We start from the raw sequence: 27,992 nt of genomic DNA, 5'->3' as shown, positions 1-27,992 counted from the left end.
ATCTGGAACTTTATTTGAACTTTCTCTTCCCATCCCGGCATCAGGCAGGCAGCAACCTGCAGAGGGAAAGGCACGGAGGGACTCATTCCTTCTCTACTTCCCTGTTTTTGTGTCTACTTATCCTGCAGCCCTGCTAACGACAGTTCTGACATTTGGATGGGAGAGAGTAATGGGGAGGCCAGGGCTGCGACTGTGAATGTATGACTACTAGTCACCTGACTATTAAGGTCTGATCCTGACAAGAGTGTACAGGGGACTGTCCTCAATGTTTTTCCCACTGGTTCCTCAGAGACAGTTACTGCTTGACTTGGATGTCTGGCCCAGCCTTCTCCTGCTGAGGTCGCCTCACCCCTGGGCAGGATGCAAGCTCACCCCATCCTGTTCTCTCTTACAGGGTCCTTGGACAAGTTGGAAGCATGCACCCTGGGCTTGGTCTGTCAGTGTCCAGTTACTTTCCAACTGCAGTCTTTACCTCTGAGGCCACAGGACACTACACCAGCCTTTTCCATCCCCTAAGCATGTGCCTGACACCAAGCCAGTCAACACCACGGGTGTCAGGTTCTCCAGTGCTCAATAGTCTAACACACATGCTGGAACCCGGGAGCCACTGCAGCTCGGCTCAAGGCCTCAGGTGAACCTGAAATAAAGAATCCAGTGCTAACATCCTAATACAATAACATTCATATAACAAACATTCTATAAGTGCCATTACTTGTTTTTGTTATTTGAGAAACTATACATAGGCAAGTATGAATGGTACAGTATAGTTTAAGAGCAAAATACAAATGTGAAAGCACTGACAAGTATAAAGGTAGTGGTGTTACTATCAAAAATTAGGAGGTGGAATGAGAAAAGAAGTAGAGGAAAGTGCTGATTTCTTCATCTTCTAAAAGACAGAGTCAAAAGATGCTATCCAAAATTGAAGAACTAAGAAACAGAAGCTTATAACAGCATTTAAAATTATAAATTCGTGAATAGGGAAAATAAAGATATTTTTTAGGCAGTGGGAGAGGAGGGAAGGTAGCTTAGCATAAGTGTGACAAGTACCCCACTTTTGGCAAGATGGGACCACCCTCAGGCCTACTAAAACCAGAAAGAGTATAAAATGGCTAACTCCAGGGAGTGTATAAACTTTCAGTGCTAAAAGAAATATTTCAGAGGTCTAATTTTTAATTTTAATAGAGTAAGAAGGTTAATGAGCTCTTCCTGTGTTTAAAAAATTTTTTTTCACTTTTAAAAGACATTTACGGCTGGGCAGGGTGGTGTACACCTGTAATCCCAGTGGTTCAGGAGGCTGAGGCAGGAGGATCGAAAGTTCAAACCCAGACTCAGCAAAAGCAAGGCACTAAGCAACTCAACAAGACCCTGTCTGAAAATGAAAAAATAAAAAAGGCTGGGAATGTAGCTCAGCGGTAAAGTACCCTTGGGTTCAATCTGTAATACCCAAAATAAATAAGATAAAATAAAAAGCATTTACTAATTTATAAAATGTCATAGTGGTGTGTTTGAAATATAGGTAGATAAAAGATTTTTATGTCATGTATATAACACATATATGTTTGCATACATTATTGCAGAGGTGAATTATACCCCAAGTTACACAGCTCACTAGGGGACCCAGGACAAATCAGGGTCTTTCCCTCCAGCAGTGGGCTGAATACCTACTAATTCAGGTTGTCCATTTAGAAATCATTCTTTTCTCTCACTAAGGATCTCTACCAGGCAACTCTTTTTGGAATTCTTGGTGTGACTGGAGGAGGGAGGTTACTGAGGGTGTACCCTTAGAAGGGTGCATCTTCCCTGCATCCCTTCCCGCTTCCCTCCCTCTGCTTCCAGACTGTCATGTATGGAGCGGCAGAAGCCCTTCTCCACCACATCCTTCCACCATAATGTGCTGCCTCACCTTGGGCCCAGAACAATGGACTCAGCTGACCATGAACTAAATCTCTGGAACCATGAGCCAAACTAACCTTTGCCTCCTCTAAGTTTTTTTGTTTTTTGGTGTTTTATTTATTTTTTTTTTTTTTTTGCAGGGGGTGGGGGGCATTCTGGTCACAGCACTGCAAGCCTAACTAACACAATGAGTTACTTGATTTGATTCTGGGATAGGCCACACTTTCATGGTGTTATTTTTAAAAATACTGAGAACAAGCAAAAACCAATTTAGCTACTTACTCCAGGAATTACTGGCTCCTCAAGAGTAAAACCATATATCAACTAACAAAGTTATCAACTTCATGCATCAGGCTCTACTTCTAGACCATTCTCTTGCCAAATTCCCAGTCTCCTCTGCTGATCTCAACCAGGTGCCTATATTGCCAGGCTCACCTTAAAATCACCCAGCCAGCGTCCTAAACCCCTATAAACATCCTCTCTTTGACTCCTGCTTTCTGGGAACCACTGACAAAGAGATTTTTTTCCTTACTGAAGTAGGTCTAAGAAGCTTTAGTTTTGCTTGAGTGACAGGCTTTTGGGAAATCAATCATAGTGATTTAAGACAAGTAGATGCAAAAACATTGTCCACACACTGTTCTATGGGCATGATTCAAATCTTAGCTTTCTATCCTTTCAGCCTCAGAAAGAAGGGAATGAACAATTTGAGGGTGGAGGGGTCTGGTGGCTAATAAGAATTTGTATGTATAAAAGAATCTGCTCTGGGGCTGGCTTTCACTATAACAAGTAACTTGGCAGAAGGTTATTTCTAAGTTTTAGCAATTACTGTTACTACCAAACTCAACCTGCTCATTAAAACATACCCTTGTTGGCTTAGGCAACTTTGCATAATAAGGTCCTGCATGGGTCTGGAGTATGCCAGGAGATGGACCACCCAAGAGTGCTTTCCATTTCTGAGAAACCCAGATTCTTACCCAATGCAAGTTTCAGAAGTAATCAGAGGAGAGAAATGAAAGCTCTGTTGTCAAGAGACTAGGTTACACTAGGCAGCCCAGGGTGCCTTCACAATGCCTAAATGCACATTCTGCTGCCACTGGTTACTCAGTGACACAACAGAGCAAGAGACTGGATCTCCTCTTGGGGGTTTTCTCAATGAATGATAAAAGTAATTCATAATGTGCTTGCCTGGCGTTAGACCCCATTTTACATTTTATAGTTTCAACATGCATTGAAAGCTGTCTTTTGTTCCCCAGTACATCCCTGAGGGTTAGGTGTATTCTCATTGAACACATTAAGGAATTAGTTCATTTTCTTGGCCACTCGCCCTTTGAAGATGCCAGGACTGAGACACAAAACTGGACCACTTGTACCATCTTACGTTATTTGTGCCTCTGGCTCTTTTGAATGAAGGATAAAGTTTCCATAACTTTGGCCAGTTTGGATCATGAAAAAGAACTAGATGGTCATAAATATGAAAATAATTTATTTCACTTACATGTCCCTCTCAAAATAAGCCATTGTCAGACCGAGCAAGGTCTACCAGTTTGCTAATGAAAGGAGGTGGTAAAATGGTACAATGCTCTGGGGAAGCACTGGAATAAGACCAAAACCCCAGAGTGCTTTCTAATAATAGTTCATCTGATTGTGAACTGGACCAGCCAGTTAATTCCTGAGCTACTGATCCCTTATCTATAAAACAGGAATAATACCTACCATATAAATCCCATGAGAAGGAGTTTATGAAAGAAGCTGGGCATTATTCACATGTAACAATGTACTGTTAACCATTCTAAAGAAAAAAAAAACAGCCATCCATCTTTATGCCTTAAAAAAACAGAATGAAACAACACACTCTTGAGATTACACACAGAGAACTTACAATGGCCTGTTGAAATGCCCAGCTGAAACTAAAATTCCATGGTTACTAAAGAGGATACTGGAAATCTATAATATGAAAGTTGGAACGACAAACTATTACGCTCTAAGCCACTCATTTTATAGACACAGAAATCAAGAGATTTCCTAAGGTCACTTGATAATTAGTGGTAATATACAAGCATTAAAAATCAGATTTCATGAACTACTGAAATAAGGGATCATTCCAAATTATTGACAGCCATGAAATGTCCTTGAAAGAACTAGACTGCGTAAGGCCAAAGAATTTCTGAGCACATTTTATAAATACATGGATTCCTCAATTGCACATGAAATTTATGACCTCTACAGTTCTTTGTATCATTGGAAAGAAAAGACCACCATCTATTTTGCAGCATAGCCAAACTATAACTATTTCTGGCTAAATGGTAAGGGCAATTGCTCTATCTCTTTGGACAAAGTGCCTAGGTATCCCATGACTCTCCCTCTAAGATACAATAAGAGGAAAAACATCTGGGTCCCCAAGTGACTTTGGGGAAAGCTACATTGTCAGCCTAGCTTACCTGGACTAAATAAGGAAGAAAAATAAATACCCAAAGCCATTTTTTAATCTCTTTGGATAATGAGGTTTTATCCTAAATGTTATGATCTTGAAGTTAGGAGAGACACCAAAAGATACTTTTAAAAACAGCCAATGCAATTACCCTCTTCTGTCCTTGGTCTGGGGTACAAGTCAGTGAGACCCACAGTTCAAAATAAACCACATATTACCCAGGGAAATCAACTAGGGAAGAACTTTCATTTTTGATGCTAAAGAACAGAGCTGTCCCTTTACCAGTTTTAAGGTTTTATTTACCCCGTCTGCTCCAAACTGACAAGAAAAACAACAATACCTCAAATTACCACTTCATAAGCAACCAAAATTATAGGCAGAGATCTGGCCAGACTTTCACAGTGGCAATTTTTACTAAATGTACCACCAAAGAAAAACATCTCATTAAGACAATTTCAATTTTTCACTGAGGTGCGTAGACAAGACAATCTTTGAGGTCATTTCCAGATCTGAGTCTATGATTTCTAAATACTTATAAAACATTTCATTGGAATGAAAAAGGAATAATGCCTAGAAGAAATAAGAACATTTTTTAAAAGTGGAAAATGGTAAATCTTTATGGAAAATACACAACCTAGAATACTAGACTCACAGCTACGCACAAATGCATACACTCCTAGCTTAATCCTATTCATAGTTACAAATATTTACAGACTCTATTCCAATACTATTGTCTTTGTTCTAACATATAAGTATTTATCCAAACAAGGAAGAGAACTCAATGAATGAAGTTTCCAGTTCTGAGTTTCCATGAAAGGTTGAGTCCAAAGGAACTAGGTCAAACTGCTTTGTTCAAACCAGCAAAAATCCTGATGTAATCGCTGCATCAATCACAGAGGGAGCCCATGAGAGAGTACTTCTCAAAGGGGAATGCTCATGTTTCTGAGGGCTCAAAATGAGGACAGTGTACCTCTCAAAGAGCCTTGGTGTGATCCAACTTTGCTGCTCCCAACCACACCCCCCAAAAAACATTCCAACAATCCTGAAGTTAAAAGGAGCAAATACAAAGTTTTTTTTAATTTTTATTTATTTATTTATTTTTTGGTGAGTGGGGAGGTACCAGGGATTGAACTCAGGGGAACTCGACCACTGAGCCACATCCCCAGCCCAGTTTTATATTTTATTTGGAGACAGGGTCGCACTGAGCTGCTTAGCGCCTCGCCATTGCTGAGGTGGCTTTGAACTCATGATTCTCCTGTCTCAGACTCCCAAGCTGCTGGGATTACACCGCACCCAGCTGCAAATACAAAGTTTTGAAGAATAAAAGCCAGTGAGAAAATTTTAAGACAAAAGTAAAAGAGAACTCACCAGGACCTAAATATCTTACTGGCTGCCAAATTAACTCCACCGTCAACAATGAGTGTGTATTGAGCATATTGGCTCTAGAGATAGAAGGTGAAAAAGACCCCTGTCCTCATGGATGACGGTCAGGGGAGACAAACAACACATAATAAACAGTTAAGTACAGAAGCTAGTCACACTGAGGAGCCAATAGGTCCAGAGCTGAGATAATAAAAAATTCAGTTCCTGGGATGAGGAATCACCAGGGGGATCAATGAAGGCCTCTCTTAGGTAGTGAGTACTAAGCTGAAAGCCATAAGAGAAGGAGCCAGCCAAGCATCCAGCCAGGGGAAGAAGGTCCCAAAGCAGAAAGCATCCTTAGCAAGCCGCAGGAGGCATGGGAAATGAAGGAGAGGGTGGCTAGAGCCCTCACTGGCCAAGCCCAGGTCTGCAGAACACATGGCCTCCCACCAAAACTCAGCCACTGGCACATTCCCTAAATTCAGGAAGCTGAGGGAGAGGAAGCTGGGCAACAAAGAAGTAAAGAAAGGAAAGAAGGAGTAAACATCTAGCAAGGGAAGGGTATGGTAGAGCCACCCTTAGTACCACTAAATTGTCCCCTCTGCAAACAAGAAAACTAGGCTTAGGAAAGGCTAGGGATTCACACAAGAGTCACATACCTCTCAGAGGGATGAACTAGGAGCATCTGACAGGCACATTCAGTTTCTTTTATTTTATCACAATTTTTTTTTTCATTTTTTGACAAAACAAAAGCATTTTGCACAGATTATAATGGTATACTACTCATGTGAACTGAGAATTTTTTGTGTATGCTGTCAACTAAGGCTCAAATGATCTATTGTTAAACTCAGAAAGTTTTTCCTAGTACAACTCCTAAAAATTAATTTCTCTTCTTCATAAAGTGACACTGATTAACATTTTAACCATCTCTATGTCATCTTCTAATAAATATGTGACTCAGTTAGGCACAGTGGTGCACACCTGTAATCCCAGCGACTCAGGACAAGTTCAAGGTCAGCCTCAGCGACTAAGTGAGGCCCTAAACCACCTAGACCCTGTCTCAAAATAAAAAATAAAAAGGGCTGGGGATGTGACTCAGTGACAAAGCACTCCTGGGTTTCAATCCCCAGTACCAATAAATAAATAAATAAATAAATAATTCATCACAACAAAAATATAAAGCTCAAATGTCCAACAATACAATAGTAACTGATGATACAGAAATATAATAGAAAATTGTTTAGCAATTTTAAATGATAAGCATGTAGATTCTTCATACATGGAAACATAGTATTAACTGATATTAGCCTAATTAATTTAATATTAAAAGCACAATATAGTATTACACACTGACTACAACTTTGTGATAAAACAGACTTTTTTTTTTTTAAATCAGGGATTGAATCCAGGGGTGCTTAACCACTGAGTCACATCCCCATCCTTCTTTATATTTTATTTAGAGACGGAGTCTTGCTAAAATGCTAAGGGCCTCGCTAAATTGCTGAGGCTGGCTTTGAACTTTCCATCCTCCTGCCTCAGCCTCCTGAGCCTCTGGGATTACAGGTGTGTACCTCCACACCCTGTAAAAGCACACATTCTTTTCAACACAGATGAGAAATAAACAAAGGAAGTTAAGAAGGATACATTTTTATTAGAATTATTTTGCTTAAGTTCACATCATAAATCTATAAGGCACCTTTCCAAAAGAAAACAATATAAAGAAATAAATGTCTTTAAATGTGGACTCTCTTAACATCTATCCAGAGCTCATGTTCATGGGCTCATGTTCTCTTTATCACTTGGAAATTTCGAAGCACAGTTATCAGGAGAGATTTTCTTATTTTAACTCAATTTAAGTACTTAAGCATCTTAATATTGACCCAAGAGTGCAAAGGTGAGTCTATAGGCAAATATTAATAAAAACACTGAACACCCTCCAAATTTTTTTCTGTGGAGACTACAGTTGTGGACAATTGTGGTGAAACACACCTGGGTCGCTCACACAGAGGTTCACCCAAAAGTTCTGATTTGTGAAGTTCACCCAAAGCTCTGATTTCTTCTGTGCTGCTACCCAACATACTAAAATGCTACACTGGCAATTAATTTCTTTCAAATACTAATGTATTTGACTTTCACTAAAGGCAATAATTGATGGAGCTGTAATGTTGCCTGTGTCACCTTGTGGAGCTGAAAACACATAACTTTGTATTTCAAGACCATCAGCACAGAATTGAGATCCATGAGTCGGGACATGTACAGATTCTTCAAGGTGCTTCTGTTGCATTTAAGAATTTAAATGGTTTTGTTTATTACCTATTGCCTAGCAATACGTGGTCTATTTAAAGTGAACTATTAAATATATATACACAATTGAAAATAACATTTAGGAAATAATTTAACCCCATTTTGAGATGAATAAGAGAAAGATAAAAAGAAAAGATGTTACACAGAAAAATGATTTTTTAAGTAGTCTTCATTCAAACTGAATATTTTATTTTGAATATTTCATTTTATTTACCTTTATTTTATCTTGAAAGTTAGATAAATTCCAGTGGCCATTGTCTATTTTTTACAGTATTCTCTGAATCAAAGTGGTAGAGCAAACAAAAGCAAGGCATGAATATTGAAAATGTCCTAAATGCCCCTTTAAAATGGTTCATTTTTTTAATACCATTTTAGTTCAGTAACAACAAAAGGATGGTCACAGTATATGTCTCTATTACCAAGAAAATACAATATTTATGTGCTAGAGAGACAGTACAGCAAATCTAAGCCACAAAATTCTGAGGCTGTCCAACAAGGACATTCCAACAACAAAAAGTCATATATTCATGATTAAGGGATGAGATTTTCTTCAAAAGAACAAAGGAGGAAAAAAAGAATGTGTCAGGTGGGGGAATGGTTGAGAGTGTAGCTCAGCAAGACTGGCCGCAAGAAAATAATTTCTGAAGCTGGGCGATGGCTACAGAGAGTTCATGACATTGTTCCTTCCCTTGTGTGTCTGTTTAAAACTGTCCACGGTAAACAGGTCTTTTAAATAATTATGTGTTTAGAAGGAGCTTTAATCCTGGAACTAGGAACACACGCACAGTACTGGGTGTGTGAGAAGCTTAACATGAGTCAGAAAACCAGCAAGAGTATCCTCTTTATTTTTCTAAGAATATCTGACTTCTAATATTGTGCATTGTTAACTTACTTTTCCTAATGAACAAGGAAGCTGAAGCGGCAATAAACAGACTTCATACCAGCACACTTTATAAAGGATAACGAGTTATAATATCTGCACATACCAGGAGTATCATAGGCCTTTTCCAAGTTGTTAATCCGATGATTCCAGAGAGTATCACCTGCAAGGATAAACAGCCTCATCAGCCTACAAAATGGACCAATGCCAACAGAATCATCCCCAATCTCAAAAGTAATACGTTTTTGTTTTCGTTTTTAAGTACTGAAATTTCAAAGCATTCTAAATCAAACATTTAATGCTCCCACTGATTTTGTGAATCCTGGTCAACCACTCCAAACTACCTTTCACTTCCAAGCCCGCAAAGCATTTTTATTGACTGTGTGTGTTTTTCCTTAATGTCAATTAAGAACACACAGATAAAAATTATCTCCTTTTGGTCACTGAAGGAATCAATCAGTATTTCCAATCAAGCTCCCCACTTCCAGTAGTGCCCAATCTGCTGCCAGAGTCAGCCTAATAAGGTACATATCTGGCCACCTCCCTTCATTAGGGACAGGCCAACTCTTCACAATGGTAGAAGCCTCAAGTCTGGTTTCGATATACCCCTTCATCTCCACCACACCCCTGCCCTCCCTTGCACCAGCCATACTCTAGATATTCCTGGGCAATGTGTTTCTTTCTCTTGCTGCAGTGCCCTCTCCTCCCAACAACCCTCTTAGCTGCCTGAAAACTCTTACCCATCCTACAAAATCCCAATTAAGTCATCTCCTCTGACAAGCCTTCACTGCTCTCACCACCCCCTCTGCACTAGACTTTTCTTCTTCAAAAAACTCTCTGCTGTAATAATTTTAGGGTGCATCTCTGTGTATCGTCTACTATGAACTCCAGTCTTACCTCTGAATCCCTACCTCCAAGCACAGTACATGTCACATGATTGACAACTAATGATGCTCCTCAGCATTTATTCCACAAACAAGAAGAAATGCATACAGTGAGAAAGATTTCATGTTGCAAAATGATATTCTAATAAATAAGCTAAGATCATCCATACGGAACAAGCATGTTGCCAAAACATAAACTGGAAACCCAGGTTGGCGTTCTGGATAACACAGTTCACTAATCCACGGGGAAAGAATAAACAAGGTAGTTGGTTATTCAGACCAGGGACACTCTGATGCCACCTGAGCACACTTACCTTTGTGAAGTAATCTGCATTTGCAGTTATAGGGGCTTTCCATCATGTGTACGTTTTATTTGCCAAAATCCCTCAAATGCACCAGTTACAATTACTCTTTATTAACTACAAATCAATAAGGATTTTACAATGTCACTGCAAACTGAGAGCATACAGGCCCGTGTGAAACTGCCCCATTTTCACAAGCTCAGAGTGAACCAATCTGTATCACCAAACCAGCAGAAGACAAGTCTGCCCACTGACAACAAAGACAAAAACCCACATACGGGTCGGTAGGCAGGCAGCAATTTCTCTGTATTCCATCCATATTTCAATATCTGCCTGCCCAGCAAGCACTATATCCTTCCAATCCCCTTAAATCCAACAGGATATTGCCTTCCCTCGGCCATGTAAGCCTAGAGATGCCGATGGCTTGTGACTCACCCGAATGCGGGGGTAACATCTACTTTACAAATCAGAACTGCAATCCAGGAGACCCATGGCTCCAAGCTCCCACTCAGCTTCCAAAGAGTTAATGCTATGACTTTGACCAAGTCATGGCCCTTCTCTGCCCCTAACTCTGGTTTCCTGAGAAATTCCTTAAGTGAGGGAAACCACCTCTTGGTCTCTTCTGACTTAGAAATTTGATCCCCCTGTGACCACAGCAGTTCCTCAGAAACCCTGACATCCAGTATGCATGTGTCACGTGTGCATGTGCTTCACGCCTGCCTGGGGGACTTGGCTGAGGAAACGTGGGCTGTTTTTGTGAAAATATAACTGAAAACTGGCCAGCCCACTACAGTAAAATATAACTGTGCTGTGAATTATCTATCCATCAGTGTTTGCTATTCATGTCACTGGTCTCCCCTATTACAGACCCTGTGGTTCAGCTTTCAAACATTATGTTTTTTTAGAGAGTTTAGCCTTTATTTTATTTTGTTTTTTGTTGTTTATATGTTCTTATGTGGTGCTGAGGATCGAACCCAGGTCCTCACCCATCCTAGGCAAGTACCCTACCACTGAGCCCTAACCCTAGCCCTTCAAACATTATATTTTCCATGAAAACCATATTATTAAAGTAACATATCCAGCTCAGACCACAAAAGTCCATACAACAGTGACATGACTAAGCTACACTTTCCACCTCCTCCCAGCCACCTCATCCCACTCCTTCATGCTAATCTAGTCTGTTTACATGTTTCATGCATGATAGATTTCTATCTCAATTCCTATCACTATACACACAGGTATATGTATTTGTATACATATGTGCAGGTATGTGATTTTTATAAAAATGGGCTATAAAAGATACACTTTTCCTGCTCTTTTTTCTCTCTCAACTCCATGTAAATCTCTTCATTCCACAGGAATAGCTATGATTCATTTCAGTTTAATGGATATACAATATCCACTGTGTGGCTGGACCTAACATATTCTATCATTTCCATATTTGTGGACATTCACTCTCATTTCCAGTTTTTGGTCCTACCAAACGATGCTGTAGTAAATATTAAAGAATATGTATCTTTAAATATGAGTCCTTTCATTTCTGTTGGATAAAGTCTCAAGAATGGAGTTGTTAGTTGTTATTTGTATTTTTTTTATTTTAATAAATCATAACAGATATCCCATGATATGCATGCTAGTCAAGTGCTTTACCACTGAACTGCATCCCCAGCCCAAAAGGCCTATTTTATTTTTATTTTTATTAGAGCTTTATAGTTATACATAGTAATTAGGCTCGTCCCAACAAATTCAAACATGCGTGGAAATGGATTTCAGTTCATTATCCTCCCCTCCTCCCTTTACCCTTCTGTCCTCCCACCCCACTTCCATTCTCCTTCCTTTGCTAGACTTCCTTTTACTCGTCTATTAATTTATATTTGATTGGTTCTTTATGTTATTCATACAAGTGTCATTTTGAATGAAGTGTTCTAAGATCAAAACCAAAAAACAAAAAGCCTATGCTATCTTTATTTCTTCCCTTGGGGTGGTATTTTGTTAACATACACTAGCAACAAACCATAGAAAATGTACTTTAAAAATATGTTCACAGGCTGGGGTCGTGGCTCAGCAGTAGAGCGCTCACCTAGCATGCACGAGGCCCTGGGTTCTATCCTCAACACCACATAAAAATAAATAAACAAAATAAAAGTATTGTGTACAACTAAAAAATAAATATTTAAAAAATGTTCAAAATGTAAATGATAGATAAGAAATAGCAATAATCTCAAAATAGATTTGACAAAGATACTTAAGACCTTGGGGAGGAGAAATATAAACCTTGTAGAGCAATATTAGATGAAGCCCCAAATAAGGGATGTATCAAGTTCATGGATTGGAAGATTAACTATTTAAAGATATCATTTCTACCTGAATGGCTGAATCCCAGCAGGATCTGTGCAAACCACCCTTCTTTAGAAGGTGCTTTAGGAAATTGCATTACAGTCCCAGGAAGGAGCTGCAGATGCCTCCTTCTTAGTCCTGACCTCTGCAGCAAACACACATTTACCCATTCCCTCTTGCTTTTCAAATCCAACAAGTCCCTGTGAGTGGTGGTGGGGGGGGGGGGGCAAGGGTAGTCAGAGGAAGTAAGAGTTGGATGGTGAGAAGCTTCTGGAACAGTAGCAGTAACAAGTGCTGGGGATAGATCTTTTAAGAGTGGAGACTTAGGGAATAGATGCTCCTGTTTCATCTAAAGGAAGGATGGAAGTCACAAATGGGGAAGTGTTAGGGAAGGAAAAAAAAGAGGCAGAGTATTCAGTGTCTCTACCTTCTTGGTGGCAGCAGTAACTGGAGCTCCACCAGAGGGGAGTCAAGAAGTTCCCTTAGCAATGGATTTTCATGGTTCCCAATGCCCCACAATGCTACTACTTGTTCAACTGTGTGTTTCCTGAGGGCTTGGACTTGTGTCCTCACTCAAGTACTGCTACAGTACCCTAGAAGGCACTCAGTGAGAGATGGCAAAAGTCAATGGATGGATGAATGAATGAATGAATGAATGAATGAATGAATGAATGGAGACTAGAAATACGAGCTGAGCTTGCTCAAAAATGACCATGTGAATCTAACCACACATTCACCCTCCGTGCTTTCTGAAAGGGTGTACCAGCAGCAAGAAGCAACTCCATCAGCGTTCTTCACACCCAGCACGAGATGCAACTTGCCCTGAATGAACAAGCAAGAACCTATTTTCCAACACCACACTATCTCTATATTATTATAATGAAGCTTCTTAAATTTTTTAAATTCACTTGCAACCCACTTGTAGCATATAGAAAAAGCAGAACCCTTTCTTTCTCTTCTGATTAATGCCAAGAGGGCCGCTGAGATACTCCAAGCAGGAATCACTGTCACCCACCACGTACGGTTAATGTGTTTTAATTTTCCAGCTTAAAAATCAAATCATTAACATCAAAAGCTTATAATTCGGGGGATAGTAGGGGATAGGAAAGGTAGCAGAATACAACAATTACTAATAGGGCATTATGTAAAATTGTGGATGTGTAACCGACGTGATTCTGCAATCTGCATTTGGGGAAAAATTGGGGGTTCATAACCCACTTGAATCTAATGTATGAAATATGATATGTCAAGAGCTTTGTAATGTTGTGAACAACCAATAAAAAAAATATAAAAAATTAAAAAAATTTTTTTAAAAAGCTTATAATTCCACTGCCCTATTTTCCTTTGTTAATCCACTAACATGCTTTAGGGCAAAAATGTTCTGGATCATTTGTCAAAAGCTGCTGTGTCTAAACATAGAGATTAAAAAAAAAAAAAAAAGCCATGTTGTAAATGTGCCATGTTTACCTTGTAAATAAGCACAGAATAATTTATCAAACCTCTCAAAAATCTCTCTTGCCCTGTAGCCTTTATGTTGGCAACTAGAAAAAGTATGTTGAGGGGCGTGGGGAGGTTCTTCCCTTTCTGACTAATATGACTCGTTAAGAAAATTGATAAAGAGGGCAACTGGCCATTTCTACTGTACATATGATCGTTACCAATACGCCCTGCATAAAACATGCCTATTCCTTTTACTTTGATTATGAACTGCATTGATATTTTTAAAACATTGATAGGATTCTAGCATGTCCCAGGCCTGGTGCTAGGGTTAGGTGGCCACGCACACTGCAATCTGCTCTTTATTTTTTTTTTGGGGGGGGGGGATGTAGATGAACACAATACCTTTATTTTATTCACTTATTCATATGTGGTGCTGAGGATCAAACCAATGCCTCACACATGCCAGGCAAGTGCCCTCCCACTGAGCCACAACCCCAGCCCCACACTGCAGTGTTCTTTAATTACACTCTCACAGGATCAATCCCGAAGCAAAACCATCCTACCCAAGTATACAGATGAGCAACTGATACTGAGGAGCTCAATGACATACACAAGGCACAAAATTTATACATGTGACTCTGCTGTCATATAAAATAAGAGACTGAAGAAAATCAACAAAATTACATTTAAAACACTAAACCAGTATTTGATCAGTATGATAGAAAATACTTTAACTGGAGGAGGCTTCAGAATGTTGACATTAGTTTTTTTTCCTTGGGCCACTCCTTGCTTTTTATGTTTAGTCACTGCAATTTTTTGTTTGTTTGAAAATAGGTTTACCTTGGGGCTGGGGCCATAGCTCAGAAGCAGAGTGCTTGCCTAGCATGCATGAGGCACTGGGTTTGATCCTCAGCACCACATACTAATAAACAAAATAAAGGCACTCTGTCCATTACAACTCCAAAAAAAATTTTTTAAAAAGAAAATAGGTTTATCTTAAGGTTCACCAAGTCTGTCCCTTTATAAGAAAGTGGAATATTGACAAAGAACCATGAACTTAGGAGAGGCATTTTTAGAATTCAGATCATTGACTTGAAGCAGAGAGAAATAAATGGATGCAGATGATAAAGGATATTAGGGTGGCTAACAGAGAAAAACGAAAGACAATAACCAATTCTCCGCCGCTTGCCTGAAATATATCCAAAGAATCATACATTTCACCAAAGTAAGAAATTTTGTTTTTCTGAAGTAGGAGAGACAAACCAATGAACTCTCTCTATCCCTTAATTAAATCTAAGTCAGTATGATAGGCTGGATCTCCCATAATCCCAGCAGGATCTAATTAATGTTAACTAAACACACCCCAAATTGAGAGCCAGCACTGCAAGGCCTGAACACAGACATGGAGTCCTCTATTACCACCCACCAACTTCAAGTTGTTTTGAATGGTGGCTAATCTCTTAGCATCATGAACTTCAGGAATAATAATATAACGAGTCATTAACCAAGGATACCAGGAAGAAAATAAATGATCACACAGTGCTCAAAAATAAAGAGTACATTAAAAATATTCCCTTCAAGTTGCTGAAAATATAAATGTCAAGTATACTTTTCTACAGAAAAGATTCTCTACAGACTTGTCCTTTTTTTTTTTTTTTTTTTGAGACAGGGCCTCGATAAGTTGCTGAGGCTAGTCTCAAACCTGAGATCCTCTTGCTTCAGCCTTCAGAGTCACTGGAATTACAGGCATGCACCACAGAACCCAGCTTGAGAGTTGTTAGTTCTTTTTTTTTTTTTTGTACCAGGAATTGAACTCAGGGGCACTTGACCACTGAGCCACATTCCAGCCCTATTTTGTATTTTATTTAGAGACAAGGAGGGTCTCGCTGAATTTCTTAGTGCCTCGCTATTTGCTAAGGCTGGTTTTGAATTCGTGATCCTCCTGTCTCAGCTTCGAGAGCCACTGGGATCACAGGTGTGAACCACCACACCTAGCTTGGGACTTGTTAATTCTTAAATGTAATTTTAAATAGGTAAAATATCTCCTCAGGGTTCAGACAAATGATGGAAGCCTAAAAGTTTCAGGCTCAGAGTGAGAAAAAAATAACTCTGAATTATGCTATGTTCAAAAAACTATATTTCCAAGTGAATATGTTTGTCCCTTGAACCTGATTTTGTATCAAACACACAGCCAAAATTTTTACTAAACCCAAAAGATTTGCCAGTTTAGCTAATAAGCAGGCTATAAAGTATGTAATGTTCATTCAATGCTTGAAATATGAGCATATTCTTTCAGTGTATTCTTACGTGGGTTTGAAGTAATCTTAGACCTAAGTTAGCACTTCAGCTCAACTACCTAGTTTCATTTGTCAATAGAACTTCTGAGTGGGGTTGGGGATGTAGTCAGTGGTGGAGCACTTGCCTAACATGCTCAAGGCCCTAGGTTCCAACCCCAGCACGTGGAAGAAGGGGGTGGGGGAGGGAAAGTAAAATAAGGAAAGGAAAAGAAAGAAATTCCAATGGATAAACAAACATGGAATGAAATATATAATTAAATATCATTTCACAATAAACAGAAAGGAAATACTAATAAATGCCACACCTATATGAATCTTGAAAATGTGCTAAGTGGAAAAAGTCAATCATAAAAGACCACATAATGTACGGTCTCGTTTATATGAAATGTCTAGAACAGACAAATCTAGAGGGACAAGTAGGTTAACCAGTGTGTACCTGGATAGAGCGCTGGCACACGGAAGAAAAATGAGGGTTAACAGCTAATAATGTTTAGAGGTAATAAAAAAATCTAAAACTGACTGTAGTGATGTTGGCTTACATAACTCTAAACTTACTGAAAACCACTGAATGTTACCCTTTAAATGAATGAATTGCATGTCAATTGAATAATACTTCAATAAAGCTTTTTTTAAATTTCTGCAATCCTCAAATCATAATTTTGCAGTTTCCATAAAAACCTTAGTTTACCTATCTCTAAATCAGTTTCAATGTGCTGTTAAGCCCCTTCTTGCAGAAATACATACTGAAATAATGGCTCCCAGTTATGATATCTGGAATTCTTCTTGAAATAATTCAGCAAGTCTTAAAAAGGGGGAGTGGTGTCGGGTATAAAGCAACCAGATGTTGACAGTAACTGAAGCTGATGATGGGTAAATGGGTCTAGGGGGCTGACACAATATGGTCATTATACTCTTCTTTCTGTATTTGATGAGATTTAAATTTTTTATAATGAAATGTTAAAAGTAGAAGGACAGTCTTAAGACTTCCTGGTCATATCTATGCTCTCTCTTCTGGTTACATTTTTTTAAAAATATTGAAATATTTACACTGAAATATTTACACATGAAAAGATGTGATGCCTGAGACTTGCTTCAAAATAAGGGAACTTAATCTGACAAATGGACTAGGAGCATGAAGGATCTAATTCTTGCCCTGCTTGGAATAGAGTCTATCAGAACACGCAAGGCCAGTGGCAGAGCCCAGGGAAGAAACTCCTGTTGAAGTGGGGTGGTGAAGGTATCTGTGGGCTCCTTGCACAGTGTTCATGTAAATCTAAAATCTCCCATAATACAGGTTTTTTAAAAAACAATCTCTCTCATCTACATGAGTTCAAAACTTATGAAAAATTAAAAATTTTCCCCCCTAATATACCCAAGGATTATGATGCCTAATGCCACCCTCTTAAAGTCATACTTAGTTGTTCTACAGATGTAGTATTCACTGATTCTGTTGTCACTGTACAAATTCTGGGGTCAACCTCTCAGGAACAGATCACAAAAAAATAATAATAACCTACGGTTACATATAACCTGGAGGGCCAGGGTAGGAGTGACATGTAGAAAAGAAGTTCTCAACTCCAAATCCCTATTCCTTCTCTGCTTTGGTGTGCTCTGGCTTATAACAAGGATATGCCCAGCTGGTGAGCCCAGGATATTGGCCTTCATCTTCTGATTGAGGACCTCTGTTTTAGTTGTGGCTTGACTGACACATAAATGCATTTATTTATCTCTGAAATAACTCACAATTGCAAATTGATTTGGGATCTTAATTTTCAAAGGAAAAAATTTAATAATTCAAAACCAGCTATCTTTGAGAAAACAATTGATTTTGATTATACAAACAGCAAACTCCCCTCCCCCCCCCCCCAAAAAAAAAAGAGTATACAAGATTCTGGAGTATGGTATTTAGAGGAAGGAAGCAGAGCCACCTTTTGGTTGAGAGTAAACTGAGAAGTGGAGTAGGAAGCATAATGGAACTAACTCTTATCCTCCTGGAATTTCCATCCTTTCGGGATTTTCCAGAATTCTCATTCAGGACAATGGCAGAATCCAGGAGCAGGGCCACAGAGTGGGATTTTGTCTATATGATGCACAAATTGTGAACTTCACTCACCACAGCACGGGATGTCCCTCAATAGGATCATCTAATATCAAAGTATTTCAAGAGAAGAGTAGATTGGCACCCGTTGAAGTATAAAATTTCAAGTTAGGCTCAAGGAACTGAATGTTCTTAATGTTCTTATTCAAACAATTATTCTGTGTTCAATTGGTTCTCTCTACATTCTTAAAATTTGGTCTTGAATCTGGGTATGTGTGGACCTACAAAAGCACAGTTCCTACAAATTCAAGATAAATAGTCATTAGAGATCTTAGTGAAAAGTCTAGGCATTGCCAGACTTTGAGATTTAGTTCATAGAAAGGTCACTTATTTAACTCATCTTCCACAATCATTTCACAAAGACCAGTTTCCAACAAGCCTCAAGGGGCTGGATGCCTTGGAAGTTGTGAAATTATTAGGAGATAGGGGTGAGTAGCCAGCCATTCAGTGTCCACAGATGCTTGCTCACTTGTAGCAACCTTTCTTAGTAGCCAGGCTTCTCTTGTCTTCCTGACTGGACAAGGAGACAGAACTGGGTCCTGGTATAGTGCAGACATCTCCAGCCAGCTGCCTCACACGCCTGGAGCTCTGGCACGCTCATACATAATGACAGGTTCTGTTCCAATCAAATTCTCCAAAGCAGTCTGCATGGCTCCAGGAACCCATTGGGGATAGGGCCCTCCTCTAATGACCAGGTACAAACAGGCAGTTACACACACCCTCTCATTACCTCCTGAACCCATCCCCAAATAGAGAAGAGCCGTTCAACATCAGATGTATTCCACATCTATGTGTGTCTTGATGAGAAATAAAAACAAATGACATGCCCCAGTCAACCTGTCACTTCACCCATCCCACCCATACACTATGTGCCAGGCACTGTGGATACATCAGTGGACAAAACAGATCAAAACTCCTGCCCTCAGGGAGCTATCAATGCAATAAGCACCAATGGCCCAAAAAAAAAATGTTTGTGGTTTTCCTACCACTTTCCTGCTTTCCACCCCCATCCTTCCAATCTCTCAAAGGGCTGGATATCTTTGTTTTATAATATTAGCTTGTTGGGAAGAGTACAACACTCTAGTCTATGAGAAAGACATGTTCAGGTGTAACTCAATTCACCCCTGAAGTTGACTGTCTCCGAACAAATTTTTCCTAACTCTCCACATCTCAAAAAACTTCCAGTAGCCTCAGGGTCTGTGCTCCCCAACTTCAACCCTGAGGACAAAGCAAGTGGTAGTGGAGGATACTAGCCATTGGCCCTGGGTTTGGAATGGGCCCCTCGGAGTAAGAAGGGTGTGCGCATAAGGTACTCACCGAGGAGCCAGCCCAGAATGGGCATGAGTTCTTCACTTGCGGGGAGCTGCTCAGGGACAGCGCCCCGAAGCTGAGCGCCACCATGCAACAGCCCAGGATCAGCTGCAGCAGCCCGAGCGAAAGCAGCGGGCGGGCGGGCAGCAGTGCCGAGCCAGGGGCGGCGGCGGCGGCGGCAGCGGCAGCAGCCCGGCGGGAGGAGAGCGCAGGCGGCGCAGTCAGTACCCCGGCGGCGGCGGCAGCGCAGCGAGGCCGCGCCGGGGGCTGCAGCGCGCCCCGGGTCCAGCGCGGCCGCAGCGGCGGCAGCGGCGTGTCTTGGGCAGCAGCGGCCGCGGCGCCGGGGCCCCCGGCCTGCGGTCCACCCGAAAGCCCAGCCACTGGGCAGCAGGAGCCCGGGAGCACCACCGGCAGAGACATGGACGGGCGGGAAAGGGAGCGGCCGCCGGCGGCGGGGAGGAGACGCGGAGCGGAGCGGAGGGCGCCACGCACTGGGCACCGCGGGCGGGCTCCTAGGCGGAGGGGGAGGGAAGGAATTGCGCACGGCCCAACCACTTGCTGCCGCCGCTGCCCCGGCTCCGGCCGGCCGCACCCACCTGCCGCCCGGCGGGTCCGCCTCCAGCCAGCCCCGAACACACCCTCACTCTTACCCACGCGCGCCCTGAGCTACCCCGCGGGCAGCGAGTGCGCCACAGCCTTGCTGTCCTCGCCCAGCCCGTGCCAGCTTCCTGGCGTCCAGGAAGGGTGCCCTGCCCAAAAATTTTAAACAAGTCTCTAGGGCTGGGAGGAACCCCGCAGCCAGAAGCTGGCCACCGGCAGTCTAAAGTCTGTCCCCACCGGCTAAGCTGGGACAATAGGGAAGCGCTTGGACCCTCGCCCCTCTGTGGTCATCCTAGAGAGGAGCCTCGGCGACATTTAATGCGAAGAGTCCAGCTCTATAACCCCGAGATAGGATGCTAAGAGGAGGGACGACAGGGGGACTCGATGGGAAGTGGTCTAAGCCAAGGACTTCGGGAAGGACGAGGCCGCACGAAGTTACCGCTCCGGGGCGCCTACACTACAAGGGCGAGATGATTCCCGGCGCTGACATTGCGTGGCCCCAAGCGGTCGGAAGGTGGCGAGCGGTCAGGGCGTTGGGGTCTTTCCTGGCACCTGGGTAGAAGCCAGAGAGAGAAGGCGAGGTTACCTTGAAGTATCCAGCATCCAAAAAAAAAAAAAAAAAAAAACCACCTGGTAGAACACAGAATCCAGACTTCCGAGGAAATAGCCTAATAAAATTATGATCTACTTAGGTAATATATGAGACATCTTAAGAGCTTTAAAAAAATTCGCCTTTGTAAAATGATTTCCCCTAATAGTATACCTTTTTCCTCCAAAGAATTCTAATGCGTACAACGTGTCATGCATAAGGTGATTATAATGGATTTTTTTCCAGATAAGAACCAGAGCAGTTTCAGTTTGCAGTCAGTCCCTATATTAGAAAGCTTACCATATCGGCAATGTGAGGGTATTTGATATCCTCCTGCTCAATAAACCAAGGGAAATGTGTATCAGCTTTTATGCTCTGCTTGTGAAGGCTGTATTCATTTTGGGCATTACTTACTTCAACCCACAATGTGATGTATTGCCAATGTGAATGTGTTTACATACACACTTTTTAAATTATTAAAGCACCTGGGATTAATGGTCTGTACGACTTCCTTTACAGATTGTTCTCAGGAATAAACTTCCGGTCCTGGAGGAGAAAGGAAATGTCTTTAAATGTAATATTTAAATTCAGTTGTTTCTTTTCATTTAAAGACACACACACACACACACACACACACATACACACACACACACCCCTCTACAGCGTATGCTCTTAAATTACAGATGATGATAAATTAAATTTCTTGGGTGCCAAGGTTATGCTCTTTATTTTATACACAAGCTAAAAAGTATTTAATTTTTAAGAATGCATTACACCTTGCAGTATAGGAAGTCTGCCCAAGTCTTAGGGCGTTCTCTCACTAAACATATCTATTCTATTGGCCAGTCCTTGACACCTAAAACGCCCTATTAAAAATGCATTCCATGTGTCTAAGAATGTTAGAACTCAGTGTATCCCTCTTCCCTTGGGGATAGCAATGACTGGAAAGGGGACTTTGTGAGGAGGTGCTGGTGACCCTCCATTTCTCAATAGGAGTGCTGATTACATGGATGAGGTTCATTGTGAAATGAGGAGTTAAAATTATATAAAATACATCTCTATATTATACTTAAATACTTTAAAGTCTTTCTAAATACTCAAAAGTTTAAGTTTTCTCTATACAAAATCAGGTGATAGCAGAGATCATTGCAATCCATAGATAGCTTTTCTAAGGCTGCTACACCTTTCATAGCTACTATGGGTTGCTGAACTGCCATTTTCTCTTTTTGTTATTGGCTACATTTGTAGCTGTGAGTCTTTCTCTGGTTATCATAAACACAAATCTGCCTAATATTGCCCCAATCTTTAAGCTTATGCCCAGTAACACCCTCAAGTATTTATGTTTGGGATTTTGTAACCCAAGCTTGATTCTTTGCATCCCCCAAACACTTTCTTACAATAAATCTTTAGTCAGAGTTCATCAGGCTACATGTCACCAAGCTCTATAGGATGATTCAGAACCACTGATTCCAGGTTGGCCTAAAAAATAAAATAAATAAAATAAAAGTGAGAACTTTGAAACACAGTCTAAAAGTTTAAGTAAGTTTAAGTTATCATTTGACCTAGAAATTCCAATTTGGGGTATTACTCAGAAGAAATGAAAACACACATCCACACAAAAACTCATATACAAATAGCTACATTATTCATTATAACCAAAAGATAGAAGCAACCCAGGTGTTAATCAACTGGATGAATGGGTAAATAAAATGTGGAATATCCATCCAATTGAATATTCTGGTCACTAATAAAGGAATAAAGTACTTATACATGCTATAGCATGGATGAACCTTGAAAAAATGAAAGAAGCCAGGAGGAAAGATCACATATTATATAATTCTATTTACATGAAATGTCCAGAACAAATAAATCCATAGAAGACAAAAAGTAGCTTAGTGTTTGTTGAGGACTGGGGAAATGGGGAGTTTGAGGAGAAGGGCGGTAACTAAAGAGAATGGGGTTTCTTTTTAAGGTGATAAAAGTGTAAATTGGTTGCAGTAATGATTGTACACTTCTGTGAACATACGAAAAACCACTGAATTGTATACTCTAACTGGGTGGATTATATATGTGTGATATATTAATTATATCTCAATAAAGCTATTACCAATAAATAGTGAGGAAGAACTTGTGGGAAACTTGACCCAGATACTTCGTTAATGTAGAGGAAAGTTCAAGTTAATAATAGTTGTACTGTATTGTTTGATGGAACCCAGCTGCTAGTTTTCATCAAGATCAAAGCTAAATTCTAAGAAGGTTCCATGCACCTCCCACCAATTCTTCCCTAGCTGGACATGGCTTCCACTCTCAAAGCCTGCTCCACTGAGGGGGTCAGGCTCTCTGCTCAGGTTTCTCTCCATACTTTTAAACAAACTCCACAGTTCCTTCCATACTTCTCAGCACAGCCACCTTGCCAGCTAATTAAAGGAGGTTATTCCTGTCAGAGTGGAAGCTGCTAAAGAAACTCTCTTCTCAGAACACATTCTCTGGCAAGCTGCCCCCAGCTTTTCTGTTTCTCAGAAAAATATCAGAGGAGCTGCTTTGACTTGAGGCCCTGTGAACTCTCAAAGCCTCCATTAATAGGGCGGCACTGGAGCAGCTTCTCAAAGAGTGCTCAGCAGACGACAGAACCAGGGTACAGCCCGTCAAAACACAGTTCAAAGTGATCTGAGGAAAACTGGAAATCCGCATGTAGAGGAATCAAATTAGATCCGTACCTTTAACCCTGCACAAAAGTCATAATAAAAATGTATCAAAGAGTTAGAAATTACACTAGAGACAAAGCACTTGTAAAAGAAAACACTCCATCATATAGGTCCAGGCACTGACTTCCTCAAGAAGACTCCTCAAGCTCAAGAAATAAAACCAAGAATCTATGAGTGGGATGCCACCAAATTACAAAGTTTCTGCACAGCAAAGGAAACAAGAGAGTGAAGAAAGAGCCGACAGAAGGGGGAAAAAATTATTTGCCAGCAACTCATTTGACAGGGGATTAATATCCAGAATATATAAAGAACTCAAAAAACTCAATACCAAAAAAAAAAACAACAAATAACCCAATCAGTAAATGGGCAAAAGAATTAAACAGAAACTTCTCAAAATAAAAAAACATAAATGGCCAACAAATATATGAAAAAATATTAAACATCTTTAACAATCAGGGAAATGCAAATCAAATCTACACTAAGATTTCATCTCACCGTAATCAGAATGGCCATTATCAAGAATACAAATAACAGTGAATGGTGGCAAGGATGTGGAGAAAAAGGTACATTCATACATTGTTGGTAGAACTGAAAATTAGTATTATGACTATGGAAAGCAGTGTGGAGATTCCTCAAAAAATTAGGAATGGAAGCACCATATAACCCAGCTATCCAACTCCTCGGTTCTTAGCCAAAAGAACTAAAATCAGCATACTATAGCAATACAGCCACTTCAATGTTTATAGCAGCACAATTCACAATAGCCAAATAATGGAATCAACCCAGATGCCTGTCAATAGATGAATGGACCAAAAAAATGTGGTATATATACACTATGGAGTTTTACTTAGAGAGAAGAATGAAATAATAACATTTGCCAATACATGGACAGAATGAAGAACATCATGCTCAGAAGCCAGACTCAGAAAATCAAGAGTCAAATGTTTTCTCTCATATGTAGAAGCTAGAGTAAAATAAGGGAAAGAAGGCTGTGGGGACAGGGATCAGATATCGTAAAGACACAAGGAAGATCAGCGGAGAAGAAGGAGAATGGGAGGAAGATGGAATGAATTTAACGAAAATCATGTTATATATAAATGTGCCAAAGGAATTCCACTTTTATGTATATGTAGAAAATACCAATCAAAAAATAAATAGGGGCTGGGGCTGGGGCTCAGTGGCAGAGCACATGCCTATCACATGTGAGGCACTGGTTTCGATCCTCATCACCACATAAAAATAAATAAGCAAAATAAAAGTATTCTGTCCAAAAACTTCTGAAACGGAAATGAGGAAAAACACTCCATTAACAATATCCTCCAAAAAAATAAAATACTTGGGAATCAACCTAACAAAAGAGGTGAAAGATTTATACAATGAAAACTACAGAACCCTAAAGAGAGAAGTAGAAGAAGATCTTAGAAGATGGAAAAATATACCCTGTTCATGGATAGGCAGAACTAACATTATCAAAATGGTGATATTACCAAAAGTTCTCTATAGGTTTAATGCAATGCCAATCAAAATCCCAACGGCATTTCTTGTAGAAATAGATAAAGCAATCACGAAATTCATATGGAAAAATAAAAGACCCAGAAAAGCAAAAGCAATTCTAAACAGGAAGTGTGAATCAGGCGGTATAGCGATACCAGATTTCAAACTATATTACAGAGCAATAGTGACAAAAACAGCATGGTACTGGTACCAAAACAGGCAGGTGGACCAATGGTACAGAATATAGGACACAGAGACTAATCCACAAAGTTACAACTATCTTATATTTGATAAAGGGGCTAAAAGCATGTAATCGAGGAAGGATAGCATCTTCAACAAATGGTGTTGGGAAAACTGGAAATCCATATGCAACAAAATGAAACTGAATCCCTTTCTCTCGCCATGCACAAAAGTTAACTCAAAATGGATCAAGGAGCTTGATATCAAATCAGAGACTCTGCGTCTGATAGAAGAAAAAGTTGGCTCCGATCTGCATATTGTGGGGTCAGGCTCCAAATTCCTTAATAGGACACCCATAGCACAAGAGTTAATAACTAGAATCAACAAATGGGACTTACTCAAACTAAAAAGTTTTTTCTCAGCAAGAGAAACAATAAGAGAGGTAAATAGGGAGCCTACATCATGGGAACAAATTTTTACTCCTCACACTTCAGATAGAGCCCTAATATCCAGAGTATACAAAGAACTCAAAAAATTAGACAATAAGATAACAAATAACCCAATCAACAAATGGGCCAAGGACCTGAACAGACACTTCTCAGAGGAGGATATACAATCAATCAACAAGTACATGAAAAAATGCTCACCATCTCTAGCAGTCAGAGAAATGCAAATCAAAACCACCCTAAGATACCATCTCACTCCAGTAAGATTGGCAGCCACTATGAAGTCAAACAACAACAAGTGCTGGCGAGGATGTGGAGAAAAGGGTACACTTGTACATTCCTGGTGGGACTGCAAATTGGTGTGGCCAATTTGGAAAGCAGTTTGGAGATTCCTGGGAAAGCTGGGAATGGAACCACCATTTGACCCAGCTATTGCCCTTCTCGGACTATTCCCTGAAGACCTTAAAAGAGCATGCTACAGGGATACTGCCACATCGGTGTTCATAGCAGCACAATTCACAATAGCTAGACTGTGGAACCAACCCAGATGCCCTTCAGTAGATGAATGGATAAAAAAAATGTGGCATTTATACACCATGGAGTATTACGCAGCACTAAAAAATGACAAAATCATGGAATTTGCAGGGAAATGGATGGATGGCACTAGAGCAGATTATGCTTAGTGAAGCTAGCCAATCCCTAAAAAACAAATACCAAATGTCTTCTTTGATATAATGAGACCAACTATGAACAGAGCAGGGAGGAAGAGCAGGAAGAAAAGATTAACATTAAACAGAGACATGAGATGGGAAGGAAAGGGAGAGAAAAGGGAAATTGCATGGAAATGAAGGGAGACCCTCATTGCTATACAAAATTACATATAAGAGGTTGTGAGGGGAATGGGAAAATAAACAAGGAGAGAAATGAATTACAGTAGATGGGGTAGAGAGAGAAGATGGGAGGGGAGGGGAGGGGGGATAGTAGAGGATAGGAAAGGTATCAGAATACAACAGTTACTAATAGGGCATTATGTAAAATTGTGGATGTATAACCGACGTGATTCTGCAATCTGCATTTGGGGTAAAAATTGGGAGTTCATAATCCACTTGAATCTAATGTATGAAATATGATATGTCAAGAGCTTTGTAATGTTGTGAACAACCAATAAAAAAAAGTATTCTGTCCATCTACAACATGAATGAATGAATGAATGAATGAATGAATAAATAAATAAATAAATAAATAAATAAATAAATAAATGAAAGGAAATCAGTAGAGGTAGGAGAACGGGGGGAGGGAAGAGGGGAAGAAAAGTGGGGGGAAATAGGGGGAATAGGAATTGAAATTAAATTCCTTGCATGTATGATTTTGTCATAATGAACCCAAATAGTATATATAATTATAATGCTCTAAAAAATAAATAAATCACCTTAAATGCAGGTTCACACACTTCCCCCATACCTATGGAATTAGACGCCCCCCCCCCAATGAAAGGCTAGGAACCTGCACCTTAACAAATTTAGAGAAATATTCATATATGGTAATATTCAAACTCCAGAATTTTAGTATGTGGATTTTTATATAGGAGGAAACTAGCATTTTGTTGGAAGGGGATTTGGCTTAAAAATAACCCACATGTAAATATGTTAGGGGGGAGGATTTTTCTCATCCCTTCTTATGATGCAAACCCCACAAAAGATAATTCAAGCCAACTGTCCTATAAAATTATTTATGGCTCATACATTTCTACGGGAGAAAATCTATACGTGTGTGTGTGTGTGTGTGTGTGTGTGTGTGTGTAACAGAGAATGTGAATGAGTGTGTGCATGTGTGTGAGAGAGAAAGAAAAGAGAACTTATAGTATCAGAGAGTCCAGCAGTTTCAAGTTTCTGTAGAAGTCAAAGCTGTAATTCACCTTTGATTGGAGACTGTTCCTTTGTTCTGGGGAAATTTCTTGAATAGATCTTTTAATTAAGCAAATGTAAAGCTCAGACCCTTCAGAAACACTGGTTCAACAAACAGCCTTATAACAAGAGCGGTCATCTTGGAATGGTGTGAGCAGAGTCACCTATCCCAAAGGAGCTCTTTGAGGTGCTGGTCAGATTTGCCAGGAGAACTTTAAAAAAAAATATATATATATATATATATATATATATATATATATATATATATAAAATCTGCCGGACACAGTGGCGCATGCCTATAATCCCAGCAGCTCACGAGTTCAAAGCCACTAAGCAACTCAGTGAGACCCTGTCTCTAATAAATACAAAACTGGACTGGGGATGTGGCTCAGTGGTTGAGTGCCCCTGAGTTCAGTCCCTGGTACCCAAAAAAGAAAGGAAAAAAAAAATATATATATATATATAGCTATAGATATAGATATAATCTCTAAAGTCCTATCTCTATGCAGAGATACTGATATACTGATGTATGAAGTCT

At 40.1% G+C, this 27,992-nt stretch overlaps 1 protein-coding gene across 3 annotated transcripts in view; it reads right to left on the bottom strand.

The window, feature by feature from the left end:
* Positions 1 to 20,596, bottom strand: part of ENTREP1 (endosomal transmembrane epsin interactor 1) — a 61,025-nt gene extending 40,429 nt beyond the window's left edge. Inside the window, exons 1-2 of one of the 3 annotated variants that reach the window (XM_081281585.1) lie at positions 20,576 to 20,596; positions 8,974 to 9,030 (exon numbers count right to left, since the gene is read on the bottom strand). In XM_081281585.1, coding sequence (XP_081137711.1) covers positions 8,974 to 8,985 — 12 coding nt within the window. In that variant the 5' untranslated portion in view covers positions 8,986 to 9,030; positions 20,576 to 20,596. Of the gene's footprint in view, positions 1 to 8,973; positions 9,031 to 19,542; positions 20,385 to 20,575 lie in introns of those variants that run through there. The other 2 variants (XM_081281584.1, XM_081281583.1) reach the window with 2 other exon arrangements.
* Between the last annotated feature and the right edge of the window lie 7,396 nt (positions 20,597 to 27,992).

This window comes from Spermophilus citellus, assembly GCF_964194105.1.
Source record: "Spermophilus citellus genome assembly, chromosome: 2".
Classification (NCBI taxonomy): Eukaryota; Metazoa; Chordata; class Mammalia; order Rodentia; family Sciuridae; genus Spermophilus; species Spermophilus citellus.
Note: the sequence above shows the minus strand (reverse complement) of the source record. Positions and strands in the feature narration are given on the sequence as shown.